Genomic DNA, 16123 nt, shown 5'->3' with positions numbered 1-16123 from the left:
CTCGGTTTGACCTTAAAAATCTTGAACCTCTTTCTTTTACGGTTCATTGAACGGTCCAGATCTGAAAACCTTGAGAGAGAGAGCTGTCATCCTGTCACTTACGTCACCGTCGCCTTATTGTGTCAGCCTCAGAAGGGGTCGTTACTTTCAACCCGTTTGCTTATTATTGTAAGTTTTCTTCTCCCTGTCTTGATTTATATCTTTGCATCCCTTCCCCCCTTTCGTTTTGAGACCTCGTCAAGATAGGTTCTTAGATAATACCTCTATTGCTTATAGGTGGATAGATGTCAGATAGGGAAGTGATGAGTGAACTGTCATCGTCAGTCCGTGAGAGTGCGGGCTATGATGAGTACGTGTGTAAAATTTTTGAAAATTTGTGTACATTGAAGATTTTGATTTTGTGTATTGAATATAATTTGTGATGAAAAATGTTCATACATCAAAAAATTGTGTAATTTGAATTAACAAAATTATATACTTTAAAAAATTGTGTATATTAGGGTTAAAGGAAAGATAATTGCACATAAATTGAACTTACAGAGATCCAAAACAAAGGAACAATAGCAAAAATAAAAGAAACAATTCAAGGATTTGGCAAGGAGATATCGATCCTGGGTACCAATGAGCCTAGGAATGAGAAGATTGACTTTATGACTGATGGCTATATTCTTTATTTCAATATAATTTAAGTGTATACGTGTGTAAAGTTTCTTCCTGAAAACTTGACCGGTAGCCCTTACCTTCCATACCCAACAAGTACTTATACTTATGCAATGATCATGTGGGGTGGTATTGTGTAGGACATTTAAAAAGTGTTTTGCTTTGCCTAATAAAAACAGAGAAAGTGTTTTGGTTTGGAGTAGAAATACAGTTGAAACCACCGAACCCACCAACAAAAACAGGCTTACGGAGAATCCAAAGCCCCCAAAATGCCACTTTCTCATAGTAACACCAAACTTAGACATCTTTTTTACAAACACAAACACAAACTCAGACACTCTTTCTTTCTCTCGGGAAATCCCAGATTCATCATCGTAATCAAATCACACACACACAAAACAATGATTCAACAGTCATTTTATAAAACTTCTCCAATCCCAAAAACCCCATTTCCAAAACCCCCACATTCCAAATATATCAGAACCAGAATTCATTGTGAGTCCCTGAATTCACCATCATCATCAACAACAACAACAGCAAAAACACAATCTTTATCGAACTCAACAAATGGGCCATACCCAGGAGGAATGGGACCCCACACAGGGAGAGACCCAAATGTGAAAAAGCCAGAGTGGTTGAGACAGAGAGCCCCTCAGGGTGAGAGGTTCAATGAGGTCAAGGGCTCGCTCTCACGCTTGAAGCTCAACACGGTTTGTGAGGAAGCTCAGTGTCCTAACATTGGAGAGTGTTGGAATGGTGGTGGAGATGGTATTGCAACTGCAACTATAATGGTCCTTGGGGATACTTGTACTCGTGGGTGTAGATTTTGTGCTGTCAAAACTAGTAGAAACCCTGCTCCTCCTGATCCTTTGGAGCCACAGCACACTGCTGAGGCTATTGCAAGTTGGGGGTAAGTCATAAAAACTTCGCCTTTTGTTAGAAAAATAGTTAAATGCTTTAGTGCCCATTTTGCATTGCAATATAGAGTTTTGACTAAAATGTTGTTTAGTGTTTGAAAAATTATAATTGATAGTGTTTTAAAGCTTTGAATTTATGAAGCATGAATACTGAATAGCTCCAAAAGTTTGGCAATTTCTGTTAAGAGATTTTCAAGGTACTTGAAGCACTTTACACACCCTGAATTTACAGTTTTATAATAGCTTAAATGTTTAGGAAAAATATTAGAGCAAGGGAGTCTGGTCCCTACCTCCCTGTTTTCACATTACCTCCAATTTAAGAAGTTAAAAATCTTTATGTGTTGGGCCTTACTTATTAACAGGAAGTATGGGTACACACGAGGGGATTGGGGAGTGCTAGAATTATAAATAAATGATTGGATTTGCCATTTTCTAATGGTTTAAGGTTTTGGCATAAGTGGTAATTTATCACTTTTTTAGTGGAGTCATAAAACCATTAAATGCATGTGTAACTTGTAGAAAATAGAAAAGAAAAACCAAATATTAGAAAAGCATGCATAATCACCTTGGATTTGTGGATGCGATCCCATGAATCATCGACAATTGTATTTCTTTTTCCTTTCGAAAGACAAGCATTACCATTCATAATTGATTTTTAATACTACTTAGCCTGTGTGCTTAGAACACTTGTTAGCCGGACCCTTTATTTGATTTAATGTGCTTTACTTAAATGGACCATAAAATCTATACCATTACTAGCATTGAGTTGTTGTTGGTTGTTTGATTAAGATATGGAATATGTTTCTTAATTACTAATGACCATATCTATGACAGTGAGCGAGTAACACTTGTTGAGCACATTCTTATCTATGATTTATAGTGAGGTACAGTGAGCAAGACACTTAGGGAGTTGCTTGCAAAGTGGCATGGGGCTATCTAAGTCTTCTTCAAATTTAAAAATACTTAGCGTTTTCATCACTTGTTATGATATTAATAGCTACACTATAAACACAATGTTGCAAGCTGCAATTTAGGAAGATTTGCTATATATTTTCTTTTTTCAAACCTCAATATGTATTTTAAGGTTCCTGAATATGGTTTTTCCTAAATGACATCTTATAAGTGGGTGTTTTTTTTATTTTTTTTTATTGTGTTTTGATATCCTTGAATATATTGTATGTGATATTTTAGAGCTTGGAACAATGAGGATTTGGCATTCATATTTGCTAGACTATTGTAACTTCGTTCTTGTACATTTATAGCTCCTTAATCAAGGGCTATGATTGTCCTCTTATTCAATTTAAGGAAGTGTAAAATTAAGAATTCTGTCAGCATTCAACATCTGATATGTTTGGAGAGCTTATTTATCTTAATTTTTGCAACCCATTATACGTATTCAGAACAAGAATTTAATAATGGTGATGCTTGCCACTTTTATTTTGTTCTATAAGACTTAGGAATTGGTAGCTTAATATTTGCAAAATATTGGAACTTACAATAACCTTGAACGTTTATGAGACTTTGTTGAGTTAATGACTTTGCAGGTGCACTGGTTAATTATGATGCGTACTTAGGCTGTATACATATCATGTGCATCTTTTCTATATATGCTTATCTATCATAGAAGTTTAAAAATGCTACTTTCATAATTTGAAATTCTGTGTTTAATATTGACAGTGTGGACTATATTGTTCTAACGAGTGTAGATCGTGATGATCTACCTGATGGTGGAAGTGGGCATTTTGCTCAAACTGTCAAAGCTATGAAGGTGATGATCTCAATGTGCTCTCCAATTATTGGTTTTGTTATACAAATTACCACAAAAGGGGTTGGAATGAGAATAGAGGTTTGATTGGATACTATATGACTCTTTTGCAGCAACTCAAGCCTGAGATTATGGTTGAGTGTCTAACTTCTGATTTTCGGGGGGACTTGAAGGCTGTAGATGCTCTGGTACACTCAGGATTGGATGTGTTTGCCCACAACATTGAGACTGTGAAACGGCTCCAAAGAATTGTCAGAGATCCAAGGGCTGGGTGAGTTGCAGTACTTGTCATCTTTCTGCTTAAGTTTGCTTTATGGTTATTCATTATCTGTTACTCATTTGTTGGTAGAAGTTATTATAAAAGCATACTTCACTATTATTATTAGCCATGAATAGATGTAGTAGGAGTTAGATATAACATGGGATCAAGATTTGTCAAAATTTTGTCCTCAATTGGTATCAACTTTCAAGTGGCTGTCCAAGTATTGACTCCAGATAATGCGTTCTTCAAGTGATCCACCTCTTGCTATGTTGGATTCTTTCTGTCCTGATCTTTTAGGTTTGTAGCTGCAAATGTTAAATTCTAAAAGAATGCTTTTTGATATTCTGCAAAGAAATGCAAATATCAACCAACACATGATGCTCAGATTCAGTAGTTCGTTTAGAAGACAATACCTAATTAGAGGTGAGATAAGTTTATATCTCAGTTTCCAGTTTTGGTAGTAAACAAGCTCAGAGTTTGTGTACAGGGGAGGGGACTCTGGAGCTTTTGATTGTAAGTTTTTGGCCTCCTCACTTTTGCAAAAGAATTCATACATATATATAAGAGTTTGGATGAAAATCAGTTAGTTACAACATTGTAATTGCATGGGCAGCTATGAACTTAGAACATGTGGCCAAAAGCTGTGTGGCCACATTCAATCTTATCATGAGCTGTTAATGTAATCTTATATGTCATAAGTAGACTGAACCATATTTCAAGTAGCTGTCAGTCAAATTATCCCAATACTCTCACATTTGATTACCATAATTAAGCACTTGAGGTATGATAATTGAATAGTACCTCTTTAGGGTTTATCAAAATGGGAGCATTTTGACTATTCTGCCCAGCTCCCTTCCCAATGCCTTTTAAAGTAGGATTGAGCTTCTTCCTTTCTTGAATTCTTTCCTTTTGGATTGGGAGCAGAAATTGTGCTGGGGAGACTTTAAATAATATCAGTTAGGGTTGATTGAGTCTATCAATGTGTCCCTTCTGCTATGCTCCATCAACATTTCCCTTTTTTGGTTATTTTCCTGACCTTTGCCAAATTAGATATTTCAGTTGCTACCATATTCCCTCCAAAAGGAAGTTTCGAATTAATAACTATAAGAAACTAGGGTGATGACCCAAGAAGTTTTATAGAGATAAGAAACTTTGGAATCCTTTGATAACTGTAAGACAGTCTGTCAAGCCTGTTCTGTTTAACTTAATATCTCAGTTTTTGCCTTGTGCTTGTTTATTTGTATATGTCTATGTCGGTGTCTGTTTTATTAAGAAATTATAGATGTACTTTCAATGAGTTACACCCTACACTGATAATTGATGAGCTAGAAAGATAATTATAATAACTTGGATGTGCATTTTCAGGCAGACCTAGTCTGTTGATTCCAGAATTTATAGTTAACCCATATATAGCATTTTTTTTCATAGATTGTCTTTCCCCTTTCTGAGTATATGATTGCTGATTCTATTTATAACCCCTGCATTTTTTTTTCTTTCGCCTTTTTTAAATGCAGGTATGAACAAAGCTTGTCAGTTTTAAGACATGCAAAAATCAGCAAGAAGGGCATGATAACAAAATCTTCTATAATGTTGGGCCTTGGAGAATCTGATGATGAGTTGAAAGAAGCTATGGCTGATTTAAGGGCTATTGATGTTGATATTTTGACTCTTGGACAGTATTTACAGGTTAGTTGATATACAATAGTTCATTCTTTCTTGCTTGGGAGATTAATGCATGAGTCATGACAGTGAAATTTGAAACTTAGGGTCCATAAAAATGGATTCTTAATAACTTGACTCCTGCCCAAGTTTGGGCCTGTAATATTTTCAGAGCGTAATCTTATTTAATGCTTAAAGATGGCTGTAATCTACTTAACAAAAAAAAAAAAAAGATGGCTGTGATCTGGCACTACTTAGCTTTTGGTAATTCTGATGTTGCAGAAATTGTTCAAGTAGGACTTGTCTTCAGGTTGCCTGAGGTTATATTAAACCTAGTGGCTAGTAGCTCTATTTTTCTCATTCTTGATAGGCTTATTAACTTGAAAGTGGTTACAATTCTTGCAGCCAACTCCACTACACCTGACTGTCAAAGAATATGTCACCCCTGAAAAGTTTGCTTTCTGGAAGGAATATGGGGAGTCCATTGGATTTCGTTATGTAGCCAGTGGACCACTGGTAAGTTGGCTGTTATAGTTTGAACTATATGATGATAAAGTTCTTCTCTTTTATTCTCATATAATTTAAAAAAAAAAAAAATACAAATCAGCCAGCAAAACGGATGAGCAGGATTACTTTCCCTTTCCAAATGTATCTTGGTTTAAATAATCATATGACTAGCACATATGAGCATGGATTAGATGCGTTAGGGAAAGAATAAAATATAAAAAGAAAATTCTCTCCAAACTAATTTAGTAGGAATGACGAGAGTTACTAATTTGCCCAAGCTTTTCAGACTTTGGATTTTAAAAAATAGATCCTTACCAGAGTTTCCTACTTGTAATCATTTTACAGGTCCGATCCTCGTATAGAGCTGGCGAGCTTTTTGTCAAGACAATGGTTAGAGATAAGGCTACCAGCACTGCTGGCACATCATATTGATTTTTGGGGCAAATGACTGTAATGGTGGTCCTAATTTATTGTAGAGTATAAATTTTCTGGATCTAGTAAAAAATATCTTCATTTCTTTGAGGATTTTATGTTTTATTTTTTATTTACAATTCTATAGTTACAACTTACAACAAAGGGAGGGGGAATTTGATTCTTGATTTTCCTTGTAACAGAGAGTGGACAATACCTTTGAGCTATAAGGCTCTTTACAGGTTTCTATGGATTGACACCATTCTTCTTGTTGTACAAATGTACTATTATTGGTTTGGTTCGAATTTTTGGGGTCTAAAATATTTGATTCTCACAATTAGGATTTGCCACTGCTACTTTTATTTATACCCTTGATCCTGATATGTTCCGGAAGTTGAATGAAAATCTTACAGATCCAAAAGGATATTTGACTTTGTTTAGATTACTTCCAAGCCATTTTTGTGGTTTCATATGGTTTAGAGGCCTTGAAATTTACATGGCATTTTGAATTCCACTTCGAATTTGAAAATTTTCATCCAGCCACAGAACACTAGAACAGTAAAGCTTGAAGATGTGTTCAAAACACATAATTTTCAATTGGAAAAAAGTTTCTTGAACTCATTGTGATGATTCAAATGTATTTTTAATCACATCATCTATGAATAATTACATGAGTTATTTAAATTACTTAATGAGCCATGATTAATACATGAATGGTCATCTAATTTAATGGTTGGAAGGTATTCCTTCAAGCTAGATTCCAGGAAAACTTCTTCCATTCTAGAACTGTTATGCATGTTTAGAAAGTAAAGATTGGATCATAATAATAGGTTGGATTAATTGGATAACCTATCCTAATAATGATTTTTGTAGCAAAGGTTTGGACATTCCTTAACGTTATTAGGTTTAGGTTCAAATCTTGTATTCGACTTTTATTATTGTCAATTTTTTTGTTTTAGTTTAAAGGCATAATACCCAATGAATCTGTTTTGTACGTGGACTGAATGTACCATGTGGAATTAGCCTAATATAAGCTATAATAAAACAAAACAAAACCCAAAAAAAAAAAAAAAACCTTTTTTTGCTTACAACAAGTGGGGAAGGGGATTTGAATAAAAAATTTCCACATAAAGAGAATTGAAAAATGTCACTAGACTACAATTTTTTTATATTACAAAAAGTCTTAATTATAACTTGATTGATCATTTTTTTGCTATTACGTATAAGTAAAACACTTTTCTCAATAATCTCACGTAGATGAGGGACTACGTGGTTTTAGGCCTGTATAGATTTTCCCTCAAAGCATAGAAGTAGCTAATCTTTTAATTCTTTATTTCCTTTTCCCTAATTCTTTTAGGTTGTGATTGGAAACTAGGATTTGTATTTTAAATTAATAGTTTTTAAATGCTTTGATTTCAAATCCATTAATTTTAGGAGTTATTTCAAATCCAAACATTTTAAAGGTTTTAAATCTTTGATGGGTTTATCAAATCCAAATTCTTGACTTTTTTAAACTTCCCAAACAAGATATTTGAATTTTAATCACCCAAATACCAATTCAAATACCCAAATCATGTAATCCAAACACACCATTAGGGTTCTTCTTATAATATATTCATCCATTGATTATCTTCAAATTGACAAGAATCAAGAAGTAAATGTAAGTTAGGCTTAAGTTTTGGAGAGCTTATTTAATTTACTTAAAAATAAGCTAAAAAAAATGGCTTAAAAAAAAAAAAACTAACCCCAAGATACAAACATGTGTTTGGTTAGCTTTTTTATTTAAAGCTTTGTTGGTTGAAAATTCTAAAAACTTTCTAACCCTTTCCAAAAATAAATAATTTTGCAAATAAACAAATTAGATATTTTAATCCATTGATCAACCTTCACAACCATTTTGTGTGTTGATGCATTGGTTATAAGTTGAACTCTCTAATCCATTTTGTGTTCTCGTGCAATTTGATGAAAAAAAAAAAAGAAAAAAAAGCCTAATTGGGTGGTTTATGTGAAATTGGGAGGTGGGCTCTACCAAAAAAAAAAAAAAGCAAGGTTTCTGTCTAGTGGAAATTTTCACTGAACACATCCGGATTTGGACACATGTCCACCATCCAACGTGTCCAGTGAAAACTTCCATCGAACACAAGTCACACCCAAAAAATAAAAATAAAAAAATAAAAACCCGGACAGATGTATAAAAGGGACCTCCTCGAACTCACTCACTTCTCATAATAAGATTTCTTCATCAATCATTTGAATTCATCAAACGTTAAGAGTGAGTGGTCCTACATAATACTACATAGTAAAAATAAAAAATAAAAAAGAAAGAAGAAAAGGTTGTCTCTGTGGTTAAGAATGGGAAGCAGCAACGTTCCACCGGCACAAATTCCGACGAGCTTCGGACACGAACTTCGAGCTTGCCTTCGTTGTCGCCTCATCAAAACCTACGATCAGGTCAGAGTTCCCCCATTCTCTCTGTTCTTATAAAAAACCTTAAAAACAATTAAAACAAAAATCTTAAGTTTTTTTTTTCCCTTAATTTTAATGGTTAGGGTTTTGTTTTTACAGTTCAGAGAATCAGGATGCGAGAACTGTCCCTTCTTCAAAATGGACGAGGATCACGAGCGTGTCGTCGATTGCACCACTCCTAATTTCAACGGGTTTGCCCCCTTTTTCACTTTTCCTTTCCCTTTTGCTTTTTTTTCTTTTCTTTAATAAGATTATTATTTATTTGTATTACTGACTTTGGCATTCAATGTTGTAAAATCAGGATAATTTCAGTTATGGATCCTACTAAAAGTTGGGCTGCTCGATGGTTACGAATTGGTAACTCTTCATCTTCATAACCCACTTTTTTTTTTTTTCTTCTTTTACTTTTTTGGGTTTTTGTAAAATCAAATTTGTCTTCAAAGTCTAGAATGATATGACAATCTCTTTCACAACTTGTTAAGGCGAGATATGGGCCCACCATTGACACCACTTTTATTATGTACTGATTTAAAATACAATTAAGTTTTCAGGTACACCGCGAGTTTCGCGATAGTTGAGGTGTGTGTAATCGAAGAAAGTTGTGAATGTAGTAGCATTGTTGATCATAATATCTTGCCTTGGCGATTGTGAAAAAAGTTGGGGATTTTATTTTATTTTTTTTTGTTTCATTGGATTTAGTGATGATTGTAGTGTTATTGGCTTTGTGTGAATATTGAGGACTGTATCTGTATGTAATTAACTGTGATGTAGGAGTATTTACTAGTGTGACATATAAGTAAGATCGTTGAGGGATATATGTATCCTTGTTTTAGTTTGGGAACATATAGGGGTGTGATATAAAGGCATGTCAAGGTTACCATAGTTCACTACTGTCCTAACAAATCATGATTCAAATTGCGATACACTTTGATTCTGATGCATGAATTTTATCGATCTGAAATGTACATTTTTTTTTCTTATTTAAAAGGCAGACAAGACAATAAAATTTTCTGTGCTTACATAGATTGTGATGTGTTTTTTCACAAGCAAGCTGTAATTATGGAAGTTTTGAGTTTCGACTGAGACTATCTTATCCCCATGTACTAGGGTCAAGCCTTTTTTCTTCTTTCAATGAATTTTATTACATATAAAAATAAAAAATAAGACTACCTTATCACATTCTAACTTCTAATACTACTATCTATGTTATTTGAATATAAACCTACGGCCTACCCATCAACAGTTGTCTTGTCCATGTCAAGTCATATAACACATTCTCATTAGTTGTCTGTGTGTCGTAGTGATCCACATTCTATGCATTTCACCCCATGTCTAAAACTTTAAAGAATTGATTAGTTTAGCCATCTAAAAAAAAAAGGATGCTTGGGACTATGGAAGCTATTGCCTATAACTTAACCCTTTTGGGTGAGTGGCTCTATTGGTAGATGGTGTGATCTTAGTATTATGTGGGATGGGTTGGGTTTGATGGGTTTTGCTTTGCATTGGAATTGGGTGGCATATTGTTCTAATTATCTTGATCTCAAAGTTGGATTTGGGGATAGCATGAGATGTTCTTCTAGCATAACTTGATGAGGGGAACCTTGATAACTATATGGGTTTATTTATTTGAGGGCTACCTTTAGTTTTGAGAGTTTTTGCAGTGTCTTGAATGATTGGGGATGTGACAGGGCATGTCAAGGTTACCATGGTTCACTACTGTCCTAGCAAATCATGACTCAAATTGTGATACACTTTCATTCTGATGCATGAATTTTATCGATCTGAAATGTTCATTTCTTCTTATTTAGAAGGCAGACTAGACAATAAGATTTTCTGTGCTTACATAGATTGTGATGTGTTTGTTCACAACCAAGCTGTAAGTATGGAAGTTTTGAGTTTTGAGTTTTGACTAAGACTATATACTAGGGTTAAGCCTTTTTCTTTTTTCAATGAATTTTATTACTTATAAAAACAAAAACCAAAACTAAGACTACCTCATCACATTCTAAGTATGTTAGTTGAATATAAACCTACCCAATAACCATTGCCTTTTCCAGGTTAAGCCATATCACACATTCTCATTAGTTTTCTGTGAGTCGTAATCATCCACATTCTACGCATATTCACCCTGTGTAATTTTTTAAAAAATAATTGGTTAGTATAGCCATCAAAAGGATGCTTGGGAATATGGAAGCTATTGCCTATAACTTAATCCTTTTGGGTTATTGGCTATATTGGTAGATGGTGTAATCTTAGTATTATGTGGGATGGGTTGTGAGATTGGCTTAAGGGGGGTTGTACTTTGGATTGGAATTGAGTGGCATATTGTTCTAATTATCTTGATCTCAAAGTTGGATTCAGGGATAGTATGAGATTTTTTTCTAGCATAACTTGATGTGGGAAACCTTGATAACTATATAGGTATATTTATTTGACTTATAAAAAAAAAGGGTTTATTTATTTGAGGGCTTCCTTTAGTTTTGAGAATTTTTGCTGTGTCTTGAATGATTGGAAATGTGACTTGCAAGGTCCTCTCTTTGATCAGCTTTATTGGTCTGGATTTGAGATTTTGGTGAATTTTTCTTTGAGATTCTGCTTATTCTTAAGAGAAGGAGAGAAAAAAAAAAAATGAAATACCTACTCAACGTTTGAAAAAAAGAAGAAGAAAGATGGAATCCACTTGCTTTGAAGACTTCCTCACAAAACCATGCCCTGCTGTTCAAAGATCTAGAAGGACTAGATGACTGGCAGGCACACATTTTTATGTGATTGTTGTGGCATCTTCATATACTTGAAGAAACAAATAGTAGCAACTTTAAAATATGGACAACGCTATTTCCAGTATTGTTCAATACCACATTTGATGCTATATTGTAATTGGTGGTTAGATGGTTGTAGTCTGCTGTTGCTGATGCTCTTCCTCTTGAGCTAGAAGTTGGGTTTTACTATGCTTTTCTTACTTCATTCTTGTCAATGAGCTCTAGCTCAAACAGCATCTCCTCATGTAAGTAAGGGTGGAGGGTAAGGTCGTGGGTTCATAACCCAATGGCTGCATGTGTAAACTTACCTATATATATATACATATATATATATATGTATGTATATCCAGAATAGTTAGATGATAAATTTTGTATAGTTATCTTTAGGTTGGTTCTTGAACTCCATTGGGCTTTTAGGCTCTGCTATCAGTGATGTTTCTGCTATAATTGAAATGTTGTTGTACTTGTTTAATATTTTCATATTCCTGTTTTTGGACCCTTTTTTTTAATGCTTTTTGGTCCATATTTTGCCTACAAAAATTTGGGTTTTTAAGATTTGGTTTTTGTAATTTAGAGATTTGAATTCCCATTAAACTTCTTGCAGGAAAATTTGCCCCTGGCTGTTACACTCTTGCAGTCTCAGAGGCTCTTCCCGAGGACTTGAAGGTTTGTGATTCTCTCCCTTTGTTCCTTTGTTCCCTCCTCTTTTGTAATTAATTTTCTTCTTTGCTTCTTTCTTTTCTTTGTAAATTTTGGTTTGCTTTATGCTTTTCATGCATAAAGTAGCCTTTTGAATATGCATCTTTCTTACTTAAAAAAAAAAATATATATATATATATATATATATATATATATATATATATATAATTTTACGTTATTAGCCAAAAGAAAAGTGCTATTGATAAGTTTTATTACCTTGTAGGACAATTTATGTTAGTTGTTTGAAAATCTGTTTCTTCTCTAATAAACACAAAAGGTGGTCAATTATATATACACATTGTTTGATCCATGATCTCTTATGTTTAATATTACATGTTCGTTGCCAATTATGTCATGAAAATGGGCCCACAGGTTTTTCTTGGCCCCTAACTCGCTTTTAGCAACATTGGTGTATTGTTAATGGTAATGTGATTGAATAAGCATGTAAAAAGTTTTCAGAGACTTACGAAATCAACTAGATGGATCCATTTTTTACATTTCGATTGGATATCATCAGTAATGTTGCTAAAGTACAAATGTTGAAACTAAACATTGCCTGGTGACCAGCCAATATTGTACAATCTCAGTATTGGGAAGCCTAGTGCTGTTGATAGTGGAGGCATGGTTGCACATATATTTATTGAACCATAGTTGATACATAATTTTTATGGGTTTTCTCTGAAAATCTTGTTGTTGAGCTTCATATCTTCATCCTTTCTAGATTTTTTTGTTCCGGTAACGTTCCCGCTCTTCAAAATCTGAAAACATTTTCCACTCTATTGGGTTTGTTTTCCATCGGCCACAGAAAACATTGTCCATTAACTTGTGCTTTAAGCCATGCCATACCAAACACCTGAACAATTTTTAAAATGTAAATGTGGTTCATGTATGTTTGGAATGGTTAGCACTAGTATCTCTGTTTTAATTTCAGTTAACATGCATTTGAAAAGTAGAGATTGCATAGAGATTGGCTAAGCTGTTATTCGTGATATGCACAACTAACTGCTAGTGTCAGAATTACCATACTTGCTTGTACCAATATTTTTATCTGCAACTTTTGAGTTATTCTGATTTATAATTGGTTAACTGTGAATCTTCTCAATCAATCATTTTATTGTACCTTTTTTTTTCAGAATTTATGTGAAGATGAGCGTGTGCAATATTTGCCACCAAAAGGTGTATGAAAGTTGGTGAAAGCATCTGAGTTTTGGTCATTTTGATGTAAGCCTTGTTATATAAATCAAAACGTGGACGAATGTTGTTGAAAGTATTGGCCGATAGCATCATTGGACAATGCGGTTTAAGATGCTGCTGACTTTTGTAATTTATCCTTCTAGCTACTGTTATATTTATCAGAAGTTCTAAGTTTGGCCCTTTACAGCCTCTGTACCTTGACTTGCAGCCTTTACAGCCTTTATGTTTCATTACCTAATAATTTGTTCTTGAATTTATATTTTGAAAATCCAAAAACAAAAAGAGTAGCTCAGGTGAAAAAAATTGCAACGAAATTCAAACCCTTTGAATCTTTGATAATACTTTTTATATATCTTAGGAAATATATATAAAAAGAATACTTTAGGTGTCTAAAGAATATTTATAAATTTTAAAATAAAAAGTTGCACTTCTCTTACGGACCATTTTGTTCCCTTTGGTCCTATTCGGTTAACATTGTTCTTATTTGGTCTACATTGTTTCCATTTGATTCTATTCGGAATATTCAATCTACGTTGGTCCACTGCAGTCAATTTAGTATTATTCTGTCCTATTCAATCCACTTTGGTCCGGTTTTTTTTGGGTCCATTCAGTCCTATTTGATCCATTCAGTTAACTTCAATCCATTTAGTATTATTCAGTCCGTTCGGTCTACTTCGGTCCTATTCGGTCCACTTCGGTCCTATTTGACCCATTCAGTCCACTTCAATCCATTCGGTATTATTCGGTACATTCAGTCGGATTCGTCTATTCGATTTGATCCATTCGGCCTACATTGATCCTATTTGGCCCATTCAGTCCACTTCTACTCCAATCCATTCAGTATTATTTGGTCCCATTCGGTCTATTTTGGTCTTTTTCGGTCCACATTGGTCATATGAGGTCCACTCAGTCCAATTTGTCAATTTCAATCCATTCAGTATATAGAATTTCTACTCTAACTTAATCTAAGTGCATATATGTGTGAAACTCTCTTTTAGAGACTTGAACTCTAGTCTTTGCCCACTACACCACACAAGCACTTGTGCAATAACCACCGCACCAAGGGTGCGTGGTGGTAATCCATTCGGTATTAGTCAGTCCTCTTCGGTCTACTTTGGTCCATTCTGTCATATTCTGTCTATTTGGTCCACTTTAGTCCTATTCAGTCCACATTGGCCCTATTTGGTTCATTCAGTCCACTTTGGTCCTATTCAGTCCATTTGGTCTTATGCGATTCACTTTGGTCCTATGTCCATTTGTGTCTACTTCGATCATTCAGACCACTTCGGTCCAATTTGGTTCATATTGACATAACATTTCAGTCAATTTTGGTTTGGCTTAATTTAAGTAAAAGTCTTTCTAAACATGAAGACTATGAACATATAAATGCAATCTTTAGGGCAATTACTCATTTGTTTTAACGTTATTGCTTTTAAATGAACTGCATGATGATGATTAAACCTTTAAGTAATATATATGTTCATGTAACACCTAGTGTAACTTTAAGCAATATTACACTAATAAATATTTTTTAATTAGATGCAAATTTTGACAAATCCATCTTTGAATTACATCATTTTCGTATATTCTCAATATTTGCAAAATTTCAAAAGATCAATAGTAATGTCATCAATCAATTTTTTAAATTTGAGTTTTTGTAATTTAAAACAATGCATAAGATATGAGTTTTTGGATCAAATAATAAATAACATCTGATTGACATGAAAATTAGAATGCATATTAAGAACATTAGAACATATAATCCAATAATAAGATTTTCAAAATATGAATTCAATAATAAGTTATTGGGGTGTAACATTGCTTAAAGTTACACTAGGTATAACTTGAACTCAATCCTCTATATATATAAGCAAATATCTCATGCGGGAAGACATGAGATTCTACCATGTGGTCATTCCTTGTGATTTTCTTTACTACCTCATGCTTTCTCTTTCACTCACAATGTGTTTGTGTGAAATAATACATGCTTAGGGAGGACTAAAAATGCGTAGTCACAGACTCACATGAATGCACCTTGATACACTAAAAAAGATGTGGGATGTGACATGGTGCTGTAAAGGGTATAAGATTAGGATCATAATTGTCGAAATCGCAATCTGGATCATAGGATTGCACGATTTTACGATCCCACCTCACCAAAACGTTTAGTTTCTAGTTCACTTGTAATCAAAATGAAGTAATGCTTCATCATTTCTAAATGAAGAATTTGATGTTGGCTTTGCTGCCTTTTAAGCTATAATGTCATTAAATTTGTTTGATCAATATACTAATTTGTGTTTTAATATTACTAAATATTAGCTATGCTTGTATTTGTATATTGATTGATTGATTTTTTTTAGCATGCTCTTTAATTGTTGCTGAGTGGTATAACTTGAATAGTTGAGTCTGAAATTGTATCTTGATGTCTTTTGTAGCTCTAGTATACAAATATATAATGTCTATATAGATGATGAAATGGATGATGATGATTAGGAGTTTAGGGCAGTGGTTATAAGAACTTTAAAATGAGAATAATTAAATATTCAATTCACCTTAATATTTATCTTGCTTTTAGATTTCATATTGTAGTTAGCTAGTTTCCATTTTCTAACTTATTTTGGATTTCAAACTTGGAACTTAGAACTTAGAAAATATTTTCCATATGTTTTGATAAATATTTTGGTATTTGGTTGCTAATTAAACATTTATTGAACTTTTTATATACATTGTGTCAAAACTTAAATATATTTGTTCCGTTATTATAGACTTAGCAATGTATGATATGCAAATTACATCATATGATGCAAATCTTAGTTTTTACTTA

The 16123-nt window shown here is 33.6% G+C and overlaps 2 protein-coding genes across 2 annotated transcripts; both read left to right on the top strand.

Moving 5' to 3' along the window:
* Positions 1–910: 910 nt before the first annotated feature.
* Positions 911–6518, top strand: LOC142627257 (lipoyl synthase, chloroplastic). Its single transcript, XM_075801074.1, has 6 exons — positions 911–1570; positions 3255–3345; positions 3456–3613; positions 5119–5290; positions 5669–5779; positions 6116–6518. Exons 1-6 carry the CDS (start codon positions 930–932, stop codon positions 6200–6202), a joined length of 1260 nt encoding a protein of 419 aa, XP_075657189.1. The 5' UTR covers positions 911–929; the 3' UTR covers positions 6203–6518.
* Positions 6519–8408: 1890 nt separating this feature from the next.
* LOC142628232 (transcription elongation factor SPT4 homolog 2-like) lies at positions 8409–13483 on the top strand. Its single transcript, XM_075802289.1, has 5 exons — positions 8409–8632; positions 8747–8838; positions 8949–9004; positions 12011–12072; positions 13239–13483. The coding sequence occupies exons 1-5, from the start codon at positions 8534–8536 to the stop codon at positions 13287–13289; spliced, it is 360 nt and encodes a 119-aa protein (XP_075658404.1). The 5' UTR covers positions 8409–8533; the 3' UTR covers positions 13290–13483.
* The last annotated feature ends 2640 nt before the right edge of the window (positions 13484–16123 follow it).

The sequence above is a fragment of the Castanea sativa genome, chromosome 3 (genome assembly GCF_040712315.1).
Source record: "Castanea sativa cultivar Marrone di Chiusa Pesio chromosome 3, ASM4071231v1".
In the NCBI taxonomy this organism is placed as follows: Eukaryota; Viridiplantae; Streptophyta; class Magnoliopsida; order Fagales; family Fagaceae; genus Castanea; species Castanea sativa.
This window is presented reverse-complemented; position numbering and strand designations above follow the sequence as displayed.